This window comes from Choloepus didactylus, chromosome 10 (genome assembly GCF_015220235.1).
Source record: "Choloepus didactylus isolate mChoDid1 chromosome 10, mChoDid1.pri, whole genome shotgun sequence".
Classification (NCBI taxonomy): domain Eukaryota; kingdom Metazoa; phylum Chordata; class Mammalia; order Pilosa; family Megalonychidae; genus Choloepus; species Choloepus didactylus.
The window spans coordinates 100,276,199-100,303,648 of record NC_051316.1 but is presented as its reverse complement, the minus strand read 5'-3'; the positions used below and the strand labels follow the sequence as shown (position 1 = coordinate 100,303,648).

At 39.4% G+C, this 27,450-nt stretch overlaps 2 protein-coding genes across 2 annotated transcripts; one reads left to right on the top strand and one right to left on the bottom strand.

The window, feature by feature from the left end:
- Nucleotides 1-595: 595 nt before the first annotated feature.
- Nucleotides 596-27,450, top strand: LOC119545316 (olfactory receptor 1J4-like). The gene is made up of 3 exons (XM_037850814.1): nucleotides 596-619; nucleotides 8,174-8,685; nucleotides 26,508-27,450. The coding sequence occupies exons 1-3, from the start codon at nucleotides 596-598 to the stop codon at nucleotides 27,448-27,450; spliced, it is 1,479 nt and encodes a 492-aa protein (XP_037706742.1).
- On the bottom strand, nucleotides 21,881-22,963 carry LOC119505469 (transcription elongation factor, mitochondrial-like). Its single transcript, XM_037798264.1, has one exon. It carries the CDS (start codon nucleotides 22,961-22,963, stop codon nucleotides 21,881-21,883), a length of 1,083 nt encoding a protein of 360 aa, XP_037654192.1.

The window sequence follows — 27,450 nt, the reverse complement described above, 5'->3', positions numbered from 1 at the left end:
ATGTAGTCAAACTGAATCAGGGTGGGCCTTAATAATTTGTACTTCTGGATGCCTATCAGAGAGGAAATTCAGAAACCAAAATCAGGGGAAACCTGAATTGAAGACAACAAAGGGGTGAGAGAGCGCCATGAGACACGAGGCAGAGATTCAAGAATAGGAACCCCAAGGATTTCGACAAGCCTGGACCAGAAAGCCACAGACTTCAGCAGAAAGCAAGGTCTTGGTGATGCCTTGAGTTTGGACTCCTTACCTCCATGCTATGAGCCAGGAAATTCCTGTAGTTAACCAACCCATTTTGTGGTTTTTGTCATAACAGCCCTGGTAAATAATGGCAGGGGGTAAGAGGAGTGGGGAGTCAAGGCTAAATGGGTGCAGAATTTCATGATGAAAAATATTAGGCAATATATATTAGCAATGGTAGCAGAATGCAGTGAATATAATTAATTTCACTGAATTGTACACCTGAAGGTGGATAAAATGGGAATGTCTGAGTTGTAAATTTGCCAGTACAAAAAAAGTAAAAAATTAAAAAAATAAACCAAGTTCAGCGAAGACATCAGAAATGATACGAATATGTTGCAATTTTTGTTTCGCAATGAGGATAGATTTCATCAAGAAGGTAATATTTGACCAAAGAATTGTAGGTATTAAGGTAGTGAGCCTTGAGGATATTTGAAGGAGGAATATTCCAGCGAGTGGAGACAATAACCTCAAAACTGCTGAGATGGGTGAGTACCAGCTCTGCTTCAGGAACAGAAAGGAGGTTAGAGTGACTGGACTGGAGAGAGAAGATGAAAAAGCAGTTGGAGATACTTTTAGAGCTAACAGGAGAGCAGGTCTTATAAGCTTTGCAATTTGATTTTTTCCTGTGAATTATTTGTGAAGTGCTTGACATTTCTCCTCAGATGAATGACATAGTTCAGCTTTCAAAAGGATTATCCTGACTGCTGTATTGAGAACAGACAATTGGAAAAGGGTCATGTGTGGAAGGAGGGAGAACATCTGAGAAGCTACTACAGTGGTGCAGCTAAGAAATGGTGGTCATTCAGTGCATGCTGGGAGCAGTGGAAGTGGTAACATCGTTGGAAGTTAGAACTAACAGGAATTGCTGATGAACTGAGAGCAGTTGAGAGAAAGATAAAAGTCAGGGATTACTCCTACTTTTTGGTTTGAATACCATCGAGTTGTGCTGAACCTCAATGGCCATGAAACCAAAGGTATGTGTGAGCAGAAGAAAGTAATGTGTCTGTAATAATAACAATAAAATGACTAATATTTAATCAAGGCTTACTAAATGTGAGATAATCTAAGTAGGTGATGTGTTTTACTGCATTTAATCCCCTTAACTATTTTTGGAGGTGGGTTACCCATCCTCCACACTGAGCAATTTTAATGTGGTAGACGGTGCAGTCATGTCTTATGTCAACTGGAAGTGCCAAGGAAAAGACACTGGCAAACATTACAGAGTTAATCTATACAGATATCTTTTTGCATTTCTCAGAGACTCCATCATTTTCCCTAATGCCCCAGCTGGCCTGCTTCAGGGAACATTATCAAGTGTGGCCAATTTGATACCTTCTGGTCAGTTTACTGAGAATGTTGCCAGTTTTTCTTCCTTCTCCATCTGTATGAATACTCTTTCATATCCTTTGAAGGATAGCAGCCTATTGTTCATTCATTCTTATTTATTATAGCATTTATGTCTAACAAATTTTAAAAGGAAACTAAATACATCTGTGTTCTTTTTTATTTAGAGAAGTTGTATGCATACAGAGAATTTATGCAGCAAGTATTGACCTTCAATATACCCTACTTCTTCAAACACAATGTCCTTATTAACAGGGTACATTAATTGGTACTTTTGTCACAATTGATGCAACCATATTGTTATAATTATAGTATTAAAAACAATCTATAGTTTGCATTAGTGTTCACTGTTGGTGTTTTACAGTTCTGTGGTTTTAAAAATTTATATTCTGGTAACATGTATAACCTGAAATTTCTCCTTTTAATCACATTCAAATGTATATCTCCGTGTTGTTAATTACATTCCCAATGTTGTGCTACCAATACCACCATCCATTCCCAAAACCCTTCCATCACTCCAAACAGAAAGTCTGCACAATTCAGGCATTAACTCTCCAGTTCTTACCCCACCTTGGCCCCGGTTATCCTGTATTCTAGTTCTAGACTCTATACATTTGCATAATCTAATTATTTCATGTCATTGCAAACATACAATATTTCTCATTTTGTCTCTGGATTATTTACTCAACATGATGTATTTAAAGATTATCAACCTTGTTGCATGCATAAGACCTTCATTACTTTCTATTGGTGATTAATAATACATTGTATGCCATCATGGCTTTAGGAATTCCTCCACCAAAAGGGATGTAAATGCCCCTTTTAGTCCCTCTGAAATAGTTTCCCACAACCTCCAGGGTGCTCCATTGAATGATTAAGTAGGTAGCCTTTGCCCCAGGCTGCTTTGACCTATTTGTGTCTTAAGAGGTTTAGTTATCCCCAAATTGCTTCTCTCTGCAGGGAAAGTTTTGGAAGGGTGGGCTTGAAACAAGTGTCCTAGTTCAGTATTTCCAGCTGCCACACAATAATTGGCACCAACAAACAGGCACCCTGGTATGCACATAGGTGTTACTCTGCTCCCTTGGGTACAGGGCCAGGAGCCCACGAAGGAGTGCAGGCAGCGCCACACGCACTAGGGCAGGGTGAGTAGCGTTCAGCAAAGGTGCCAGGAGCTCCTCATATAGGTATATTTTGAAGTTGCTTTTTCTTGATTCAGCACTCATCCAGTTACTAGAAGACTTTAACTCTTTTCAGGAGTTTTGAGGAAGGTTGCTCTGCCATTTTTGCTCGTTGTTCAAAAATTCTATGGAGGAGTGGATCCCTGGATCATCTTATGCCGCCATCTTGGCTGACTGCCTGATGAGTCTTTGAAATCATTTTACAGTGAAGGAACATTTTATTTATAGCCACACCTATGAGACCCAAGGGTACTAATTGTGTCTTAACAGCAAGAATCATGCCCCCTTTGCCATACAGGAATATTATAAACCCTTATTTATCTATACAAAAAATTTAATTACTTATCAAAAATTAGCTACTATCACTGATAAGTTTCAGGTACCCAAGGAAACGCAAGGCATTTCAGGCATAGGAAAGAGTATAAACTTCATATTATGAATAATATTTCCTTATAGAGCTACCAGGAAGTATTTCTTGATTTACTGAACTCCATCCAAGGTGTTTCCCTCCATAACGATGACAATAAAATCAGATAATTCGGCCTACCAGTTACCATAAGAGATACATTTTTATGTCCTAGTATAAAAGAATAAGTGGAAAAAAAGTGAAAGAATGGAAAAAGGTATACCATGCTAACCCTAATCAATAAATCTGGATTGTGTGTGTTAATACCAGACAAACTATGTTTCATAGCATTGTAAAGAAGAACTTTTGAAGACGTTATTTTAATTAAGATCTGGCCACCTGAAACAGGATGGGTCTTAATCATATTATTGGAGCCTTTTGCAAGCAGAGGAAATTTAGTAACAGAAAGAGAAAGCCACAGAGAGGAGCAGAAAGTTGGAAATCAAGAGAACTTAGAAGAGAAAGGAGAGGACAACAACATGTGAGAGAAAAGACAAGGATCTCCCAAATCACCAGCAGCCAGCCCCAGAACACCACAGGCTTCTGTGAGAAAGCACAGTTGGGATGATAGCTCTACCTTGGCCTTCTTCTACACCCAAATACATTCCCTTTATTGAAGTCTTTTTCAACAAAGGGGAAACTGAGACACTTCCCTACTCATTCTATGAGGCCAGCATTGTCCTGATACAAACACCAGATATACATGCTGCAAGGAAAGGATACTATCCACCAATATTTCTCACTATACAGAAACAAATATTCCCACACAATTTTAGTAAATTGAATAGAATATCTAAAAAGGGAAAAACCTTGGACATTCTGGTTTTAGTAGGTTTTATATTTCAAAATGCTCTTTAGAAAACACATTTCATTGGGTATTCACAGGAGCACATAAGGAATATTTTTGAAATTTAGCAGTCATGGACTGCTTTCGACTTCTTAAATGCATTTATTTTAATGAAACACTTTTCATTTTGATTACTGATGTTTCAGTATTTGGAATGTGGAGTTTTCACTTATTTACTGTGTTCATCTGATTTTTTCAAACCTTATTTCTATCTTAAAATATATTAGGATGATTTGCCAACTTTTTGCATAGCATGCTTACTGTTTGTTAGTAAAACGTTAGTAGAACATTTACTGTTATTTCCTAGTTAATTTCTTAGCTAACTTACATTTCAGCATTTTCAGAGTGACAATTTGTAGAACTGTTTATGCAACTCATTCACTTTCAATGAGTTGGCCTAGTTGTATAAGAAGTAGCACAGAGGCTCACACCAAAAGAGTGCCCTAAATCTCTATTAGTTCCCTCCTTCCCTGACACAGGAGGTCAGAGATGGAGAAATAAAATGCCCTGTGAGCTAGGCTGAGACTGAGAGATGACTCCAGTGTTCTCTCTGGATGTCAGGGGCTGGTTTCAGAATCTTAAAATTGATGAGTCCCTACTGTGTGCAGTAAGTGCTATTCTCTGAGTGGGTGATTAAACTACTTGGACCACCAGAAAGATATCTGGCCCAAATAGGAGGGTAGATCACATGTATGATTTAATCTGGAGGTTGGGGGCTGAGTATTGGGTAAAGTAGGGAGGAGAAAACCATGAGAAGGATCCTGTAAACATGGCAATTTTCACAGGGCCAGAAAGGAGTACAGCCAGTGGTACAGCCATTGTAGATTCACGTAATTGTGTAAAATGAGGTGGAGTACTGCCCTTCCCCCTATGTGGGACATGACTCCCAGGGATGAGCCTGGACCTGGCATCAGCATCGTGGGATTGAAAAGCTTCTTGACCAAAAGGGGGAAGAGAAATGAAGCAAAATCACATTTCAGTGGCTGAGAGATTTCAAATGGAGTGGAGAAGTCCTTCTGGACGTTTTTCTTGTGCTTTGTATAGATTATCCTTTGTAGTTTTTAGTGTATTGGAATAGCTAGAAGGAAATATCTGAAACGGTTAACTGCAACCAAGTAGCCTTGATTCTTGATTGTATAACTTTATAGCTTACAGGGTGTGACTGTGTGATTGTGAAAACCTTGAGGCTCACACTCCCTTTATCCAGTATATGGACAGATGAATAAAAAATGGGGACAAAAATTAAATGAAAAATGGGGGCAATGGGGAGGATGGGATGTTCTGGGTGTTCTTTTTTACTTCTATTTTTTCTCTCTTTTTTTGTATTAATGAAAGTGTTCAAAATTGATGTGGTGATGAATGCACAACTATATGATGGTACTGTGAACAGTTGATTGTACAATGTGGATGATTGTAGGGTATGGGAATATATCTCAATAAAACTGAATGAAAAAACAAGGTGCGGTAAACTTGGATTGGTGGATCTGCTGAAATCTGAATCACATAATATGTTGGTCTTAGTGGACAACTGAGGTCTTTGTTAGGGATGGCATAGGTTGTTATTAAGTCCTGTAGATTTTAAGAATTAATTAATTTAGTCATTCATTCAATGTCATTAATTATATTTGTATGTATGTATTTGTATAGAATTATATTTTTGTCAGATTGAAAGATTATTATAATCAGAATTAACTTTATGGTGTACTTATGTGCCTTAGTAGGCATTACCTCATTTAATTATAAAGTCATAGATGACAATACTATTATTGTCTGCAATTTTGAGGTACTGAAACAAGGCTGAGAGAAGTTGCTTTCTTGCTCAGGTCCAACAAAAAATGACTGGCATTGTCCAGACACAATTCCAGATTTTTCTGACCCACTGCATGGGCTACATCAAAGTCAGATGATGTCTGAGTCATTCCTGCTTTCCGTGGAACTCTGTGCAGGCAGAGAGAAGCCCTTGGTGTCCTTTGTAACTGAGACAACCTCTCTGGTGGCTCCACTAGTCCAGTCTGCGCAGTCCCTGCCCAGGCTCCTCCCCAGGGGCTGATGGGAAATTGGAGGCAATTAGCCTATTAGATTATTTCTTTTGCCAGGAGCTCAGGGACTTTTTCTGAGTCCTCACTGGTTAGTAAAAAGGTAACCTACTGCTCATTACTCTGGAGCTCAAGGTCATTCACAGAGAGATGTAGCGGTCAGGGCTCATGATGTATTTCAGTTAATCTTTTGCTCCTGGCATCATCAACAGAAGTGGAGGACCAAGGAAAGTGGATTAGAAAGTGCCTGAGTTTACCATGGACTAGCACAGCTCAGAGAGCTGGGAATTTATCAGTGGGCGATATAGTGTGTGATATAGTGTGTGATATAGGCGATATAGTGTGTGATATAGCTTTGCTTATATATTTTTGTTGGATTTAAATGGGTTTTTTTTTTTTTGGAAGGGTAATATAGGTATATGCATATTTTCCTAGTCAGTTCGGTCTCTGTGTGTGGTGAGTGTGTGTGTGTGTGTGTGTGTGTGTGTGTGTAAGTGATGGTGTGTGTGAGTGATGGTGTGTGTGATATGTAAGTGACTCACAGCCAGGTTTTTCTCCTCTTTGACCCAGATCATACAGCTCCAAATAGGCTCGATTAAGGAAGCATAGCACATGTGTGCATGATCGGAGTCTCTTAATCAGTGTCATTGATGCCAAATATTTGGCCTGTACTCTTTCAATAATTTCCACTTTTTTACCATTGTGTTGACATCATAGCCAAGTAAATGAGAGTGTGGAACCTGGAGGAAGACAGAGTGGAACACAATTTTCTGACTTTTCTATAATTAGCATAAGAGAGAAGGCTTGAAATGTCTACTCAGTTATATGGGTTTCTGAGGTCTCTTTTTTATGAGATACATTTGCATTTATATGAGATGTCTGTGTTTGTTGATAGCATCTGTGTTTTTACCATTCATTTATTTATAGGTAGTGACTTTGTGACCGTGCCTGTGAGTGAATGGGGCCCAAGTGACCACACACTGACCACCTTCACCTGCCTGTGTGGAGTATGTGGGGCTGGGAGGCCTCACCCCTAGTGAGGGTGTATGTGTGTGACCATGTGAGTTCTCTGTTGCCTGAATGTAAAGGGGCATATGTGTGTGTGCAATGGGTGTGTTTCTTGTATGACTTTGTTGTGATGCATGTGACACTGTATACTTCTGTTTATTCATGTGTGCTTGTACGTGTGTGCCTAGACTCAGAGAATGAGTCATCTATATGTCATATGTGAATGTGTAAATTATGTGTTTTATATTTGCCTTGTGACTGTACCAGTATTAGTATTTGTGTGTGGTTGTATTGTTTCCTTTGTGCTGCGTGTCCATCTTAGGCATTATTTATGAGTTGTGTTTATATGATCGTGTGGGTAACTGAACCCCATAGTTCCTATTGGTCACAGGTGTCTGGGATTCCCAAATCAGTAGCTTATGTGTTTGCATGTAATTCTTGTGTGTTTTAGGGGCTTCTGGTTGATTTCACAACAAAGGTATGTCCTTCATTGTCTGGCAGCAGTGGCCATGTTTCTTCTAGGGGCAGGCGGGTCCCTGTGCATTTCCCCCAGATGGCAGGGACCATGTTCCAGTGCGTAAGAGCTCAGTGACTGCTGTGAGTCAGTCTGGGCCCAATCTTCTGTCTTGTCCTCACAGGTTTTTGTGCTCTTAGGGAGTGACCTTGGCTCTCTGCAATTCAGTTTCCTCACTGGTAAAGGGGATCAACTATTCCTACTTCTCAATGCCGATTAAGGTTAAAGGAGGAAATACACACAAATTACTCAGCACAGGGCCTGGCACATAGACAAGGAGACTTTGCATATCTTGTTCTCTATTCAGTGCTTAGTGTATCATCTGGGATAAGGGTGATAATAATTATTTATTGAATAAAGCAAAAATGGCCTCTTGTTTACATGAAATTAAATTTTGCTGGTTAATGTTAGGTTTTATGCATCATTAGAGCCAATATGGGAGAGACTTGTGATTCATATAACAACATAAAATAAAAAATTTTTTACTAAATAAATAAAATAAAAAATAAAAAAATTATACTAAAAGGGATATTACTATAATGATATAGTCATGTTCACTATTTTCAGGTTCTTGATATTTCCCTGTGAATTCCCAAGAGAGAAAAAAGCAGCACGAATTTTGAGAACCAGAGCAGTGTGTCTGATTTCATCCTCCTGGGGCTCCCCATCCAGCCAGAGCAGCAGGGCGCGTTCTTCACCCTCTTCCTGGGCATGTACCTCACCACGGTGCTGGGGAATCTGCTCATCCTCCTGCTCATCAGGCTGGACTCTTGCCTCCACACCCCCATGTACTTCTTCCTCAGCCACTTGGCCCTCACTGATGTCTCTTTCTCATCAGTTACTGCCCCAAGGATGTTGATGGACATGCAAACTAATCATAAATCCATTCCATTTATGGGCTGCATTTCCCAGATGTATTTTTACATGCTGTTTGCTGGTGTTGATTGTTTTCTTCTTGCAGTGATGGCATATGACAGGTACATGGCCATCAGTCACCCACTGCACTACACCACCATCATAAGGGAGGAGCTGTGTGTCTTGTTGGTGTCTGGGTCCTGGCTCTGCTCTGCTGCCCATGCCTTGTTGCACACTTTGCTCTTGGAACAACTGTCCTTCTGTTCTGATAATACAATCTCCCACTACTTCTGTGTTCTCACAGCCCTCCTGAAGTTGAGCTGTTCAGACACTTCCCTCAATGATCTAGTCATTTTCACTGAGGCAGGAATGGTTTCCTTCCTATCAGTGAGTGCTATTTTGGGCTCTTATATCTGCATTGGGGCCACCATCTTCAAGGTTCCTTCCACCAAGAGTATCTGAAAAGCCTTGTCCACGTGTGGTTCCCACCTCTCTGTGGTGTGTCTGTACTATGGGACTGTTTCCGTTGTTTACTTCTTTCATTTATCAAACAGTTCCACATTCGAGGATGTAATTGCTTCAGTTATGTACACAGTGGTGACTCCCATGCTGAACCCCTTCATCTACAGCCTGAGGAACAGAGACATGAAATCAGCTCTGGGGATCCTTTACAGAAGGGCGATTACTTTTGTCAAGTGACAGTTAGCGTTCATATTCTTAATTCTCTTAGTGATGCCCAGGATTCCTCCTTGTAAAATAGTGTATGTGATTACGGTAGATTGCAAAAATCTCCAAAATACTTTGCACACTTCTTCAAGTGTGGAGTTGTTTCTCCACCCCTTAAATCTGGGCAGGGCTGGTGAATTGCTTTGACCAACAGATTTATTGAAAGCGATATAGCAAGAGGTCCATGCCAAGGCCTCCAATGACTTTGAAGATTCTGTTTCAGCAGTTCTTGGACTTTGGGAGCAACATGCGAAAAAGCCCAAGCTAGGCTGCTGAAGATAAGAGGCCAATGCAGGAGAAACAAGATATCCTAGGAAGCCATCAGCCAGTCCCCAGAAGTGATGGGTGAGTGCAGACACGTGTCCCCCCCCTACTTAGATCAGGTGTGCCTGGCCAGAGCAGAGTACTGTCTAGCCCAGCTCCAGCCAAACTGTCAACCAATGGAACTATATGTAAATAAATGATTGTTCCAGCCACTCGTTTGAGATGGTTTATGTAGCAAAATATGTCTTCTCTTGTCTCTGGTACACTCCAAACTGTCCTTTTCAATGTTCCCTTCCTCTTTTTTGTCCCTGCTTAGATTTTCTTTCCCATTTTTCTAGAATCCACAGAATTCAAAACCTGCAGATTCACAGAAAATCTGTGACAATCTTCAAAACCAACTGCTTTAGTTTACGTGTAGTCATTGTTCCTTCATTCTCAGATAACCCTCGTTGTTTGGCATTGCCAGTGACTCTCATTTCCATCAAATGTGAGAAAAATATTCCTGTTCCTGTTAAGGAAGTGCCTTATGTGTTGGAAGAGATATGAATGGCTTGCTATGACACTAAAATACATACATGCCCTTTTTCTGAAGGAAAATGGTGCATCGGAATTATATGTTCCCTCTTTAAGAAGTGAAACAATTTTAGACTAAGTTTATAGGTCACATTTTACATGTTACATCTTTTAACTCCTTCAGTTACAGATGCCATAATGAAAAGATAAGAATTTTCAACATAATGTGATACCTGTATTGATTTAGAAAAAATGTATTTTCATTTGGATCCTTATAGTTGAGTTTGTTTCAAGATTTGGAGAATATTATTTTAGATACATCTTATGAAATGGGTAATTTGAAATTTAATGCTGAATCATAATGTGTATCTTTTATGTAAATGGGATAACAATCGGAATTTTTGTTCTCCATCACTTTGTCTTTCATTTTTTTAGTTATAGGAATTAAAGGTACTTTCAAGTGTTTAAGGTAGTGGTGTTCAGAAATGCTTATACCTTTTAAATGCATTTGCTAGGTAATGTGTTGTGTTTGATAATTGTTAAAATATAAACATTTTGCAAAGATTTTGGCTTTATTATCCTTAAATTTGATTGTATTTGTGAGAAGAATCCATTAGAGGAGTACAGAGCAGTCAGTCCTGTTACTGAAATCCAAAACCTTGTAAAATGTATTTTTTCTCTGTGTGAGACTTTCTAGGGATAGCCTAAAATGCCTGATAATTCTAGACTGTGAAAATGAATTATCTTTTAATGCCCAACTGCAAAAGTGACTTCCAAGGAAGATAAAGCCAAATGTATACCAGTGATTTATTCTTTGACAATTATTTACCATGTCCCTGATATTTCTATAAATGCACAAATTGGAATCAAACACACTTTTGCTTTGTAGAGCCTTTATTTAGTGGGGAAAAATGAAAACAAACATAATAAATCAGTAGAAATCATGGTATTTAAGCCATATAAAAAGCAGCAGGCTTATTTTACTCAACATGATGTCATCAGGGCTCATCTCTGTTGCATGTATGAGAACTTCATTTTTTTTTCCATTTTTTATTGAGATATATTCACATTACCATTCAGTCATCCAAGTGTACAATCAGTTGTTCACAATATCATCATATCATTGTGCATTCATCACCACAGTGTTTGAACATTTTCATTACTCCAAAAAAAAAATAGGAAGAAAAATTAAAGCAAAAAGGAACACCCAAAACATCCCATTCTTTCCATTATTCATTTAATTTCTGTCCCCATTTTTCTATTCATGTGTCCATATGTTGGATTAAGGAAGTTTGAGCCATAAGGTTTTCACAATCACACAGTCATACCATGTAAGCTATAAAATTATACAATCGTCTTCAACAATCAAGGCTATTGAGTTGCAGTTCAACAGTTTCAGGTATTTCCTTCTAGCTATCCCAATACACTAAAAACTACAGAGGGCTATCTATATAATGCATAAGAATAACTGCCATAATGACCTCTCAACTCCATTTGAAATCGCTCAGCCACTGAAACTTTATTTTGTTTCATTTCTCTTCCCCTTTTTGGTCAAGAAGTCTCTCTCAAACTCATGATGCCAGGGCCAAGCTCATTCCCACAAGTCAAGTCCTACATTGCCAGGGAGATTTATACTCCTGGGAGTCATGTCCCACATAGGGGGGAAGGCAGTGAGTTTACTTGCAGAGTTGGCTTAGAGAGAGAGGCCACATCTCATCAACAAAAGAGGTTCTCTGGGGGTGACTCTTAGGCACAGTTTTAAGTAGGGTTAGCCTCTCTTTTGCAGTAACAAGCTTCATAAGGGCAAGCCCCAAGATTGAGGTCTCAGCCTTCTTAATTGGTAGTCCCCAACGCTGTGAAAGAATCAGGAATTCCCCAGGTGGGAGGTTTATTATTTCCACATTTTTTCCCCAGTCCCTAAAGGGGGCTTTTCAAATGCATCTTTATTCTCTGCCCAAAATACTTTAGGATGTTTCAGGGCTTCACACTAACTTGAACAAACTAACTAGATCTCATTCCCTATTCAAAGTTACATGTAATTATGGTGTTTGAACAAATTGACCATACAAATTAAATTTGATAGTGTGCTACAGAAAATATAGATTTTGCACAGAATAAACATCTCTTCCTTTGGTCTCACACAGAAGTTGAAGTTTAAAAACATCATCAGTATCATTCTTTACCCTTTAGTGTGGTTTACTTTAGTCCTAACCAAGTCCATTTCGTTCATATCTCTAATTGAAGTCTGATCTCTTTTTCAGCCTCTTTACCATTTGCTGTATGAGGTAATGCTGCCATTCATAGCTGCCAATTCTGTCTCTGAGTCTCAGGTGTCACACTTTATCCAAAGTTCCAGAGACCAACCAGGTTATACACAAAGAGCTCAGCATCTCAGAATTTAGAAATAACCATTACAACTCAGGAATAGATGCAACTGCTATAAGAGCTTACAATCTAGGAATCTTTACCATAAGCCTTCCCCTGATAACCTGTGCTCTCAGATTCAATTCTCAGAGTTTGCACATTATAGTTAGTCCGTGTTAGTGAGGCATTATAATGTTTGTCTTTTCATTTGTGGTTTATTTCACTCAATATACTGTCCTCCATGTCCATTCCCCTAGTTTCATACCTCACAACTTCATTCCTTCTTGTAGCCATTCAATATTCCATTTTATGTATAAATCACAGTTCGTCATTCTGTTCATCAGTTGATGTACACTTAGGCCACCTCCATCCTTTGTGAATTGTGAATACTGCCACCATAAACACCCATGTGAAAATGCCCATTTGTGCCCCTGCTCTCAGTTCTTCCAAGTATATACCCAATAACGGGGTTGCAGGACCATATGGCAACCCCATACTAAGCTTCCTGTGGAATCACTACATTGCCCTCCAGATGGGCTACACCATTCTACTTTCCCACCAAGAGTGAATAGGTACATCCCTCTCTTCCCATTTTCTCCAGAACTTGTATCCCTCTGTTTATTTTTTAAACACTTTTATTCACACATCAGATATTCCCTCCTGGGTAAACAATCAATGGTTCCCAGTATAATCACGTAGTTATGCATTCACCACCACAATCTATATGAAGACATTTCCATTTCTTCTGCAAGAAAGAGGAAGAGGAGAAAAAAGAAAAAGAAAAAAATGACAAATAAAATAAAATAAAAATAAAAAAATAAAATACAATAAACAGTTCATACAACAACACTACCACGAAGAATCCCACACCTCTTCCTTATATCCCCCTCTTAGAGACATTTAGCTTTGGTATATTGCCTTATTAAAATTAATGGAAGCATATTACAATGTTACTGTTAACTATAGACTCATTTGCATTGATTGTATTTTTCCCGTATACCATCCCATTTTTAATACTTTGCAAGTTGACATTCATTTGTTCTCCCTCATGTCAAAACATTCTTATATTTGTACATTTAAGCATTATCATGGACCACTCTAGTTTTCACTAAGTTATACAGTACCAGTCTTTATTATCTATCTTTCATTCTGGTGTCATACATGCCCCTAGTCTTCCTCTTTCAACTGTACTCCCACTCATCTTTGTTCAGTGTACTTAGAATATTGTGCTACCATCACAGAGTGTTGTACTATCCATTTCTGGATCTATACAATCAATCCTGTTGAACATTCTATACTCCTTCACCATCAAATGCCTAATCTCTACCCCCTTTCTATCACCTGATAAACTGTGTACCCTTTCAGTTACCCTTACTGCTAATCTTTATTTCTACACCTTTCTCCAAACCTCTTTCTCCTGACTTTTCGTATCTGTCTGTAGCACTCCCTTTAGTATTTCTCATAGAGGCAGTCTCCTGCTCATGAACTCTCTCAGTGTCTGTTTATTTGTAAATATTTTAAACTCTCCCTCATTTTTGAAGGACAGTTTTGCCAGATATAGGTTTCTTGTTTGGCATTTTTTCTCTTTCAGTATCTTGAATATATACCACTGTCTTCTTGCATCCATGGTTTCTGCTGAGAGATCTGCACTTAGTCTTATCAAGCTTCCCTTGTACATGATGGATTGCTTTTCTCTTGCTGCTTTCAGAATTCTCTCTTTGTCTTTGACGTTTGACAATCTGATTAGTAAGGGTCTTGGACTAGATATATTTGGATTAATTCTGTTTGGGGTACACTGTGCTTCTTGGACCTGCTATTTTATGCCTGTCATAAGAGTTGGAAAACTTTCATTCATTATTTCCTCTATTCTTTTTGTCCCTTTCCTTTCTCTTTTCCTTCTGGGACACCTATAAAACACATATATTTGTGTGCTTTATGTTGCCATTCAGTTCCCCAAGACCCTGCTCATATTTTTCCATTCTCTATCTGTTTTCTTGTGTGTAGGATTTCAGATGTCTTGTCCTCTAGTTCATGAATCCTTTCTTCTGCCTCCCCAAGTCTGCTGTTGTATGTCTCCATAGTGTTTTTCATGTCTTCTGTTGTGCCTTTCATTCACATAAATTCTGCAATTTGTGTTTTCAAACTTTTGAGTTCTTCCTCATTTTCACACAATATCTTTTTATATTCTTCATTTCTTTTGCCATATCTTTCCTCAACTCATTGATTTGATTTTTGAATTGATTTAGAATGTTTGTTTGAACGTCTTTAATTAGTTGTTTCAACTCCTGAATCTCAGCTGAGGTATTAGTTTGTTCCTTTGACTGGGCCATATTTTCATGTTTCCTGGTGCAAATTGTGACTTTTTGCTGTCTAGGCATCTGATTTTCTTGATTAGTTTATTCTGGAGGTAATTTTCTCTCTTTTGTCTAGGGTTTTCTTGTTAGTTGTCTTTGATCTCTATCTGTTCTTTGTTTCTCTCACTGGCCAGTTGTCAGATTGGCTCTGCTCCCTAATTTTTTTTTTAATTTTTAATTCAATTTTATCGACATATATTCACATACCATGCCATCATACAAAGTGTACAATTAGTTGTTCACAGTACCATTATATAGTTATGCATTCATCACCAAAATTAATTTTTCACATTTTCATTACCACACACACAAAAATAATAAGAATAAAAATTAAAGTGAAAAAGAACAATTACAGTAAAAAAGAACACTGGGTGCCTTTTTTTTTTCTTCCCTCATTTTTCTATTCATCCATCCACACACTGGACAAAGGGGAGTGTGGTCCATATGGCTTTCCCAATCACACTGTCTCCCCTCATAAGCTACATTGTTATACAATTGTCTTCAAGAGTCAAGGATTCTGGATTGTAGTTTGATAGTTTCAGGTATTTACTGCTAGCTATTCCAATTCATTAGAACCTAAAAAGGGTTGTCTATATTGTGTGTAAGAGTGCCCACCAGAGTGACCTCTTGGCTCCTTTTGAAATCTCTCTGCCACTGAAGCTTATTTCATTTCCTTTCACATCACCCTTTTGGTCAAGAAGATGTTCTCCATCCCACAATGCCAGGTCTAGATTCCTTCCCGAGAGTCATATTCCACGTTGCCAGGGAGATTCACTCCCCTGGGTGTCAGATCCCATGTAGAGGGGAGGGCAGTGATATCACCTGCCAAGATGGCTTAGCTAGAGAGAGGGCCACGTCTGAGCAACAAAGAACTGCCCCCAGTTTTGCCCCCCAAAAATCAGGTGCCCACAGTGGCCTGCAACAGGGATGGGAGGTAGGCACTGGGCACCCCAGCAAGTTCCCTGTGGGTTATAAAACAAATCTGCCAACTTCCAGTGGTGTTCTGTTTTTTGCCAGTCAAGAGAACCTGGATTTGTTTTAGAGCCCTGCTTTAACAGTTGGGTTGTCAGTATTACTCATCCGAAACAGGGCCAGGTTTCCATGCAGAGCATGCAGACCAGCTCCTGTGGTCCTAGAAACAGTCTGGAGCATAATTTTAAGTGTTTTTATTCTCTTGCACCTTCCAGACTGTCCAGCAGATGGAGCTGTTCAGTAACTTAATCAACCTCAGAGGCTGCTTTGCTTCTGAACTCAGGCTGTGTCTACACAAGTGAGCTGAAACTGTGGGATCCCTATGCCCTCACTTTGCCAGCCAAAATCTGCCTCAATGTGGGGCTCCACCTGTGGCAGAGGACTCCCTTAATGACCCAGTACTCCAGCTATGCCTCAGGCAAGGAAACAGCCACCTGCTGCTGCTTCCCTCAAGGGTGGGGGAGGGCTTTCAGACCCAGGGCTGGAAATGCAGTCTCTGTACACATTTTCTCAGTCTGTTTGTCCCTCACTGACCTAGGCTTTGAAATCACCTCTCCTGTCTCCTGAGTCTTCAAATGGTGGAGGTATGTCTCACTGCTGTGAAAGATTTTGTAGTCTGTGTCCCTGGTGGGAGGGGTCCCATCTGCTGATTCCATGCCTTTCCCATACCAAGATGAAGTTAAGGGGAGGGGAGAAAACTGGCTGGTCTGGGGCAGAAATTCCTACCTGATACTTCTTCTCTTCCTTCAGTTTGGTATTTGCAGGGTCATTCTCCAGTCTATATACTCCCCCAGAGTTTCAAACAATTCAGAATTGTCCTTTTTGTTTCCCTGTTTTTTTTTTTTTTTTTTTGCATTGAATCTCTGGAAAGAAGTTTATAGTCATGGTTTATGTTGCCATGTTAATGATGTCCTCCCTTCATTATTTTTTATAGCTGAATAATATGCCATTTTATATATATGTCACATTTGTTTGTCCATTCCTCTGTTGATGGACAACTAGGTCACCTCCACATTTTGGCAATTTTGAATAATGCTGTTGTGCACATCAAGGTACAGATTTCATGCTGAACAAAATAAGACAGACAAAAATTGACAAATATTGTTTGATCTGACTTCAGGAAATACTTACAATAAATAAATTCATAGAGAAAGAAAGTTGATTACAGTTTACTAAGGGTCAGGAGGTGTGATATATTGAATTATGTCCTGTTCTTAGTCTTCATCTGCTTTCCTAGGTGTGCATGCATTTGTGCATAGGTCCCTCTGAAGGTGTATTATCAGTTATGGTGTGGACTCCTTTGTGAATAAGATCTTCTGAACTCCTATTACATGTGGTCAAACTGAACAAGGGTGGGCCTTAATCAGTATTTCCTGATGCCTATAAGAGAGGAAATTCAGAAACCAAAATCAGGGGAAACCTGAAATGAAGACAAAAGTGTGAGAGAGTGCCTTGAGACATGAGGCAGAGGTTGAAGACCAGGAAATCCAAGGATTTTCAGAAGCCTGAACCAGAGTGCTACAGACTTCAGGAGAAAGCAGGGATGTGGTGATGCCTTGATTTTGGACTTTTTACCTCCAAATCTGTGAACCAGTAATTCCTGTAGTTAACCATCCCATCTTGTGGTGTTTGTCATGGCAGCCTTGGCAAATTATGGCAGGTGGTAAGAGGAATAGGGAGTTATTGCTTAAAGGGTGCAGATTTCATGATGAATGACATCAGGCAATGTATGTTTGTGATGGTAGCACAATATAATGAATACAATTAATATCACTAAATTGTACACCTGAAAGTGGATAAAAATGGGAAATTTTGAGTTGTATATGTGCTAGTACAAAAAAAGTAAAAAGTTAAAAATATAAAAAGAACAGGTTCAGCAAAGATGTTACGTATAATAGGAATAAGTTGCAATTTTGGTTGTGCAATGAGGATAGGCTTATCAAGAAGGTAATATTTGAACAAAGAATTGAAGGTGGTAGGGTAGTGGGCCTTGAGGATATCTGAAGTCAGAATATTCCTGCAGTGGAAAAATAACCTCACAGCTGCTGAGATGAGTGAGTGCCAGCTATGAGGGAATGCCAGCTCCAGGAACCGAAAGGAGGTTAGAGTGACTGGATTGGACTGAGGAGGTAAAAAGTAGGTAGAGATAATTTTAGAGCTAACAGGAGAGCAGGTCTTATAAGCCTTGCAATTTGTTTTTTCCTGTGAATTATTTGTGAAGCACTTGAAGTTTCTCCACTGATGAATGACATAGTTCAGCTTTAAAAAGGATTATCCTGGCTGCTGTGTTGAGAATAGACAGTTGGAAAAGGGTCATGTGTGGAAGGAAGGAGAACATCTGAGAAGCTACCACAGTGGTGCAGCTAAGAAATGGTGGTCATTCAGTCTATGATGGGTGTAGCGGAGATGGTAATGTAGTTGGAAGTTAGAACTAACAGATATTGCTGAAGAATTGAGAGAGCATGAGAGAAAGACAAAAGTCAAGAATTACTCCTACTTTTTGGTTTGAATACCATAGAGCTGTGCTGAACCTCAATGGCCATGAGACCAAAGGTATGTGTGAGCAGGAGAAAGTAATGTGTCTGTAATAATAACAACAAAGCAACTAATATTTAATGAAGGCTTACTAAATGCCAGATAATCTAAGTAGGTGATGTGTTTTACTGCATTTAATCCTCTTACCTATTTTTAAAGGTGGGTTTCCCATCCTCCACACTGAGCAATTCTAATGTGGGAAACAGTGCAGTCATATCTTATGTCAGCTGGAAGTGCCAAGGAAAAGACACTGGCAGACATTACAGAAATAATCTATACAGATATCTCTTTGGATTTCTCAGAGAATCCATCATTTTCCCTAATGCCCCAGCTGGCCTGCTTCAGGGAACATTAGCAAGTGTGGCCAATTTGATACCTTCTGGTCAGTTTACTGAGAATTTCTCCAGTTTTTCTTCCTTCTCTGCCTGTTTGAATACTCTTTTTACTCCTTGAAAGATAGCATCCTATTGTTCATGCATTCTTATTTATCATCGTATTTATGTCTAGCAAACTTTATAAGGAACTAAATGCATCTGAGTTCTTTTTTTTTTTTAGAGAAGTTGCACATATACAGAGAATTTATGCAGCAATATAGAACTCCCATATGCCCCACATCTACAAACACAATTTCCATATTAACAGAGTGTATTAGCATGGCATTTTTGTTACAATTGATGAAACCATGTTGTTATAATTATAGTATTAACAACACACTCTTGGTGTTATACAGTTCTGTGGTTTTTAAAATTTTTATTTTAGTAATAGTATAATCTGAAATTTATCTTTTTAACCACATTCAAATGCATATCTCAGTGTTGTTAATTACATTCACAATGTTGTGCTACCAATACCACCATCCATTACCAAAACCCTTCCATCACTCCAAACAGAAAGTCTGTACCATTCAAGCATTAATTCTCCAGTTCCTACCCCACCTTGGCCCAAATTATCCTGTATTCTTGTTCTAGACTCTACAAATTTGCATAATCTAATCATGTTATATCATTGACATCATACAATATTTCTCATTTTGTGTCTGGATTATTTACTCAACATCATGTATTAAAGATCATCAACCTTGTTGCATGTATAAGACCTTCATTACTTTTTATTGGTGATTAATAATACATTGTATCAATCATGGCCTTAGCAATTCCCCCCTCTGAAAGGTATATAAATGCCCTTTGACTCCCTCTGAAATAGACTCCCATAATCTCCAGGTACTCCATTGTATGATTAACAAGGAAGCCTTTGCCCCAGGCTGCTTTGACCTATTTGTTTCTTAAGAGGTTTAGCTCTCCCAAGTGCTTCTGCCTGCAGGACAAGTTTTGGAAAGGTGGGCTTGAAACAAGTGTCCTAGTTCAGTATTTTGAGCTGTCACACAATAATTGGCACCAACATGCAGGCAACCTGGTATGCACATAGGTGTTACTCTGCTCCCTCGGGAACAGGGCCAGGAGCCCACAGAAGAGTGCAGGCAGCTCCACATGGCATTGTGACTGGTGGTAAGTTAGGGTCCACAAAGGTGCTAGGAGCTCCTCATATATGTATTTTTTTAAGTTTCATTTTCTTGATTCGGCACTCATCCAGTTACTAGAAACCTTTAACTCTTTTTCTGGAGTTCTGAGGAGGGTTGCTCTGCCATTTTTGCTAGTTGTTCAAAAATTCTATGGGAAATGGTTCCTGGAGCATCTTATGCTGCCATCTTGGTTGAATGCCTGATGAGTCTTTGAAACCATTTTACAATGGAGGAACGTTTTATTTATAGCCACACCTACGAGACCCAAGAGTACTAATTGTACCTTAACACCAATAATCATGCTCCCTTTGCCCTACTGGAATATTATAAATTTTATTTAGCTACACATCTAGTTATGTATCAAAAATTAGCTACTATCACCAACTTCCAGATACCCAAGGAAACCCAAGGTAGTTAGGGCATAGGAAGAGGTATAAGACTAATATTATGAATAAAATTTTCTCATAGAGCTACTAGGAATTGTTTCTTGATTTGCTGAACTCCATCCAAGGTGTTTTTCCTCCACAACCATGACAACAAAATTAGATAATTGGACCCTATCAGTTATTATAAGAGATACATATTTATCTCCTTGTATAAAAGAATAAGTACAATAAAGATAATAGTCTGGCAAAAGATATACCACATTAAGCCCAATCAATAAATCTGGATTGTGTTCATTACTACCAGACAAACTATGTTTCATAGCATTGTAAAGAACTTTTGAAGACGTTAGTTTAATTAAGGTCTGGCCACCTGAAACAGGATGGGTCTTAATCAGATCCCTGGAGTCTTTGCAAGCAGAGGAAATTTAGTAAGAGAGAGAAAGCCAAGGAGAGGAGCAGGAAGTTGGAAGTCAAGACAACTTAGAAGAGAAAGGAGAGGAAAATATCACATGAGAGAAAAGACAAGGACCTCCCAAATCACCAGCAGCCAGCCCCAGACCACCACAGACTTCTGGGAGAAAGCACGGCTGGGATGACAGCTCTACTTTGGCCTTCTCCTAGCCTCAAAATATATTTACTTTGTTGAAGCCTACCCATTTTATGATATTTATTTTAGCACCCAGGAAACTAAGACACTTCTCTAATTGTATCCTGATCAAACACCAGGGATAAATGCTGCAAAAAAAAGATGCTATCCACTAGTGTCTCTCACTATTTTGATACAAATATTCCCACAAAATTTTAGTAAATTGAATAGAATATATAGAGAGGGAAACACTTTGGACATTCTGGTTTTAGTAAGTATTTCAAAAGGCTTTTTAGAAAACATATTCCATTGGCTATGTACAGGGGTACTTAAGGAATGCTTAAATTTTTGAAATTCAGTGGTTGTGGACGGCTTTAGACTTTTTTTTTTTTTTTTTTAACAATTATCTTTAGCTCTTATTCCTACAAGGAGTGCCACCCAGAATAATCATTATTCCCTGTTTACACAATATGATAATGATGCAAATCCTTAGTATATATGGTATTTGCTTTTAAGGGGATATAATTTTCTAGTTTTGGGGGCATTTATTGTATACACTTAAAAGGCACAGCGTCTCACAACAGCTTTGGCTATTCAACCATCTAAAGTCTGACTTTAAAACATCTAAAATATACTTGCATTGGTTTCCTAGGCTGCTCAAGCAAATACCATGAAATGGGTTGGGTTAATCAATGGGAGCTTATTTGCTTATGGTTTAAGGTTAGGGAAAAGTCCAAATCAAGGCATCGTCAAGGTGATGCATTCTTCCTGAAGACCATAGCATTCTGGGGCTCGCCGCTGACGATCTTTGGTCCTTAGTTTGTCACATGGCAAGGAACATAGCAGCATCTCCTGGTCTCCCTTCACTTCCCAGTTATGATTTTCAGCTTCATGCTTCCTGTGGCTTTCTCTCTGTCTGAATTTCATTCTGCTTATATAGAACTTGAGTAATAGTATTAAGACCCATCTGATTGAGGTGGGCCAGGCCACCCCTTACCGGAAGTAACCTCATCAAAAAGATTCTACCTAAAATGGGTTCATACTCACAGAAATGGATTAGGTTTAAGAGCATGTTATTCTGGGGCACATATAGCTTCAAATCACAACACTCAAATGTGTTTTCTCCTGCATCAACATGGAAGTTCCCAAACAGTTGATTTTACAATTTTAGGGCTAATAAATATAAAATTAATATAACATAAGAACTGGTGATGCATTAACCTCAGAATTTTAAGGCTTACTGTCAAAAACTGCTAACTCATAGAATGCAATAGCTGGTAATAACGAATCATATAACTCTTCTACTCTGTTTTGTTCAGTAGATGAAAACATCTGCCTGTAGCGGACTACTTTATCCAATGGGAAGAATACCCAAGGCTCTGCCTTCAGTACAGACTCTGAGAGAAACTGCTTCACTAGTTCTTTTCCACTAGTCCATGTGTCAGTGATCATCAGTTCAAAGTGCTTCCCTACTGCATTTCTGTTCCTGCTTAGCACCTGATGCTGGCCATCCTGGACAAATGTTTTATTTAATAAAGCATACAACATGGCTTCTATGATATGAAAATGCAACAGTATAGGAAACAGAGATGAGTTCTGAGTTGAAAGTCCTGTTTTTTCCAGAATATAGAAATCAGCTTTAGGCATCTTTGAAATGACTGAAGAAATCACTTCTAAATAGACAGATGATGGGTATGTTCCTTTCAATAATCCACAACATTCATCTTGTTGCCAGTCCAGTACTATCAATTTGCAATCAAGGTGAGCCCAGGCAATTCTTCGAGTACCAAAAACAATTGATATGATACTATTAACTGCCTTTAGTCTCTCTCTTCCTATATCTGGTCTGAGGAGCTTTCCCAAGAGCTGATTTTCCTGTGATTTTCTTTTTTTCCCTCTTGTCTCTGGACAAAGAATGGAGTTACAAATTTGAATGATAGTTTTATACTGAAACAAGGGCAAATTCATTAAACTCTCCAAATTCTGAAATGGCCCAAACTTCTCTCTGTACTGTACAATATTGATGGACTTTCTTCCATGTAGCAATTTGAAAGCTTCAAGTTCTTTATCAGATGCTGTATTCAGGACATGCAAGATGGTAGCCTGCTGTTCTGAAGAGAGGAGTTTGTCAAGTTCATTTCCACACTCCTTTGTATTTTCGTCACAAAAAGCAATGTTGGGAGTAATTTTATTAGTTGCAGTGGATTTTTCCCCACAGCAGGAATTATGTAGTGTCTGAAACAGCAATGACTTCAGCGGAACTGGAAAGCATCTCCATCTCCCTCCCGCCACAAGGAGACTAGGGCTGTTCATCTCCCAAGTTAAGTCAACAGGCTCTCATGGCCTTGCCTCCTCGCTGACTTCCGGTTCCTGCGTGCTTCGTTCAAAAGTGCAAAAGTTTTAGATTTCTTAAAATGCGTATTTTAATGAATCATTTTTCATTTTGATTACTGATGTTTCAGTATTTGGAATGGGGACTTTTCACTTTTTTACTGAGTTCATCTTATCTTTTCAAATCTTACTTCTATCTTAAAATATATTAGGATGATTTTGCCAACTTTTCACAATGCATGCTTACTGTTTGTTAGTGAAACATTAGTAGAACATTTACTATTATTTCCTAGTTAATTTCCTACTTAACTTACATTTTAGCATTTTCAGAGTGACTGTAGAATTGTTTATGCAACTTACTTTCAGTGACTTGGCCAAGTTGTATGTAGATAAACTAGCACAGCGACTCACACTAAAAAGAGTGTCCTAAATCTCTATTAGTTCCCTCTTTCCCTGACACAGGAGGTCAGAGATGGAGAAATAAAATGCCCTGTGAACTAGGCTGAGATTGAGAGGTGACACCAGTGTTGTCTCTGGATGTCAGGGGCTAGTTTCAGAGTCTTAAAATGGATGTGTCCCTACTGTGTGCAGTTGGTGCTATTCTCTGAGTGGTGGTGGTTATGGGGAGGAGTAAAGTATACAATATCAGTCCTAGGGTGATTAAACTACTTGGACCATGGGAAAGATATGTGTCCCCAACAGGAGGGTAGAATGTATGTATGATTTAATCTGGAGGTTGGCGGCTGAGGATTGGGTAAATTGGAGAGGACAGAACCATGAGAAGGATCCTGTAAACATGGCAATTTTCATAGGGCCAGAAAGGAACATAGCCAGCGGTCTAGCCACTGTAGGTTCAAATAATTGTGTAAAACAAGGTGGAGTAAAATTAGATTGGTGGATCCACTGAAATCTTAATCACATAATGTATTGGTCTTTATGGACAACTGAGGTCTTTGGTAGGGATGGCATAGGTGGTTATTAAGTTCTGTAGATTTTAAAAATGAATTAAGTTAGTCATTTATTCAGTATCAATAATTTTATTTACATATGTATAGAATTAAATTTTTGTCGATTGAAAGATTATTATAATCAGAATTAAGCTTAATGTGTAATTATGTGCCTTAGTAGGCATTACTTCATTTAATTATAAAGTCATAGATGACAATACTATTATTGTCTGCAATTTTGAGGTACTGAAACAAGGCTGAGAGAAGTTGCTTTCTTGCTCAAGACCAACAATTAATGACTGGCATTGTACAGACACAATTCCAGATTTTTCTGACCCACTGCATGGGCTACATCAAAGTTGGATGATGCCTGAGCCATTCCTGCTTTCAGTGGAACTGTGTGCAGGCAGAGAAGCCCTTGGTGTCCTTCGTAATTGAGACAACCTCTCTGGAGGCTCCACTAGTCCAGTCTCCGCAGTCCCTGCCCAGGCTCCTCCCCAGGGGCTGATGGGAATTGGAGGCAATTAGCCTATTAGATTATTTCTTTTGCCAGGAGCTCAGGAACTTTTTCTGAGTCCTCACTGGTTAGTAAAAAGGTAACCTACTGCTCATTACTCTGGAGCTCAAGGTCATACACAGAGAGATACAGAGGTCAGGGCTCACAGAGTATTTCACTTAATCTTTTGCTCCTGGCATCATCAACAGAAGTGGAGGACCAAGGAAAGTGGATCAGAAAGTGTCTGAGGTTACCAAGGACTAGCACAGCTCAGAGAGCTGGGAATTTATCAGTGGACAAGGTATCTCTGTGTGACTATAGCTTTGCTTATGTATTTTTGTTGGGTCTAAATAGGGTTTTTTTTTGGAAGCGTAATATAGGTATATGCATATTTTTTTGTCAGTTTAGTCTGTGTGTGGTGAGTCTGTGTACTGAGTGTGTGTGTGTGAGTGATGGTGTGTGTGATATATAGCTGACTCACAGCCAGGTTTTTCACCTCTTTGACCCAGATCAAACATTCTAAATAGGCCCAATTAAGGAAGTGTACCACTTGTGTGCATGATTAGAGTCTCTTAATCATTGTCATTGATCCCAAATAGTTAGCCTGTTCTCCTTCAATAATTCCCACTTTTGCATCTTTGGAGAGACATCGTAGCCAAGTAAATGAGAGTGTGGAATCTGAAGGAAGATCAACGTGCTTCCTAAGTGGAACACAATTTTCTGACTTTTCCTATAGTTGACAGAAGAGAGAAGGCTTGAAAAGTCTAGTCAGTCATGTCGGTGTGTGAGATCTTCTGTTTTTTATGAGATTTTTTTGCATGTATGTGAGATGTGTGTGTTTGTTGATGGTGTTTGTGTATTTACCATTCATTTGTTTGTAGGTAGTGACTGTGTGACTGTGTCTGTGAGTGAGTGGGGCCCAAGTGACCACACACTGACCACCTTCACCTGCCTGTGTGGAGTCTGTGGGGCTGGAATCCCTCATCCAATATGAGGGTGCATGTGCGTGACCAAGTGTGTCATTTGTTGCCTAAATGTGAAGAGGCACACGTGCAATTTTGGGTTCCTTGTATGATTTGTGTGAGATGCATGAGACATTTGGTTAGTTCATGTGAGCCTCCTTATGGTGTCTAGACAGGGAGTATGAGTTATGGACATGTGATATGTGTTTGCATGTGTTTTATACTTGTCTTGTGTCTGTTCCAGGATTTGTTTTACGTGTGGTTGTGCTGTTTTTTGTGTGCTGTGTGTCCAATATTTGTGTGTATTATTTTGTGTTGTGTTTATGTGACTTGTGGGTAACTGAGCCACAGAGTTACTGTGTTGTCACAAGTGGCAAGAATTCCTAAATCAGCCAGTTAACTGTGTGTGTGTGTGTGTGTGTGTGTGTATGTGTGTGTGTGTGTGTGTGTAATTAATATATGGGTTTAGGTTGACTCACATATGGGTTTTCTGGTTGATTCTTATTAAATATTTCTTGAATTCTCTTTCAGTAGTGGACATCTTTCTTCCAAGGGCCAACAGGTTCCTGTGCATTTCCACGACTGGGCAGGGATCATGTTCTCAGTGCCTGCTGTAAGTCAATCTCAGACCCAATCTTTTTCTAGCCCTGACAAGTTTTTTGACCATAGGGAGTGACTTCAGCTCTCTTAGATTCAGTTTCTTTACGGGTTCAATGGGGTCAAATATTCCTACTTCAAAATGCTTCTCTGAAGGTTAAATGAGGAAACACATACAATTTGAAGAGCACAGTTCCTGGCACACAGACATAAAGACTGCAATTTTTGTTCACTATTCAGGGCTTAGTGTATGATCTGGGATAAGGCTGTAATTCAATAAATATTGGTTGAATAAATAACTAATTCTCTGCCATCCATGGTTATTGTGAGGTCTTAATGCACTATTAGAGGCAAAATGGGTGAAATTTGTGATTCATGTATCAACAGTGTGATAAACGTAAGTGTAGTTAAAAATCAATAATTTTATTCCACAAGGACATTACTACAATGTTATGGGCATGCTCACTATCTTTAGGTCCTTGACATTTCCTGCATCTCTTAAATTCCAAGAGAGAAAGGAGCAGCATGACTACTGAGAACCAGAGCAGCGTGTCTGAATTCCTCCTCCTGGGGCTCCCCATCCAGCCAGAGCAGCAGGGCGCGTTTTTCACCTTCTTCCTGGGCATGTACCTCACCACGGTGCTGGGGAATCTGCTCATCATCCTGCTCATCAGGCTGGACTCTCGCCTCCACACCCCCATGTACTTCTTCCTCAGCCACTTGGCCTTCACTGATGTCTCTTTGTCATCTGTCACTGCCCCAAGGATGTTGATGGACATGCAGACTCAACACAAATCCATTCCCTATGTGGGGTGCATTTCTCAGATATATTTTTACATATTGTTTGCTGGTGTTGACAGTTTTCTTCTTTCAGTGATGGCATATGACAGGTACGTGGCCATCTGTCGCCCACTGCACTACACCACCATCATGAGGGAGGAGCTGTGTGTCTTGTTGGTGGCTGGATGCTGGTTCCTCGCTTGTGCCCATGCCCTGGTGCACACTCTGCTCTTGGCCCAACTGTCCTTCTGTGCTGACAATACCATCCCCCACTACTTCTGTGCTCTCACAGCTCTTCTGAAGCTGACCTGCTCAGACACCTCTCTCAATGAGCTAGTCATTTTCACTGAGACAGGAATGTTTTTTATCCTGTCAGTGAGTGCTATTTTGGGCTCTTATATCCGCATTGGGGCCACTATTTTGAAGGTCCCGTCCACCAAGGGGATTTGTAAAGTCTTTTCCACTTGTGGCTCCCACCTGTCGGTGGTGTTTCTGTATTACGGGACTCTTGCCATTGTTTACCTCCTTCCTTCAGCAAACAGTTCCAAAATCAAGGATGTAATTGCTTCAGTTATGTACACAGTGGTGACTCCCATGCTGAACCCCTTCATCTACAGCCTGAGGAACAGAGATATGAAATCGGCTTTGGGGATACTTCACAGAAGAGGGATTGCTTTCTTCAAATGA

Excerpts from the sequence above, each read along its gene's own strand:
- LOC119545316 (XM_037850814.1), top strand. The coding sequence starts at position 596 with ATGAGGATAGATTTCATCAAGAAG. Across the intron at positions 620-8,173 it reads GGATAGATTTCATCAAGAAG|AGAGAAAAAAGCAGCACGAA; the intron begins GTAATATTTGAC and ends TGAATTCCCAAG. Across the intron at positions 8,686-26,507 it reads ACTTTGCTCTTGGAACAACT|CATGACTACTGAGAACCAGA; the intron begins GTCCTTCTGTTC and ends AGAAAGGAGCAG.
- LOC119505469 (XM_037798264.1), bottom strand. The coding sequence starts at position 22,963 with ATGAACAGCCCTAGTCTCCTTGTGGCGGGAGGGAGATGGAGATGCTTT.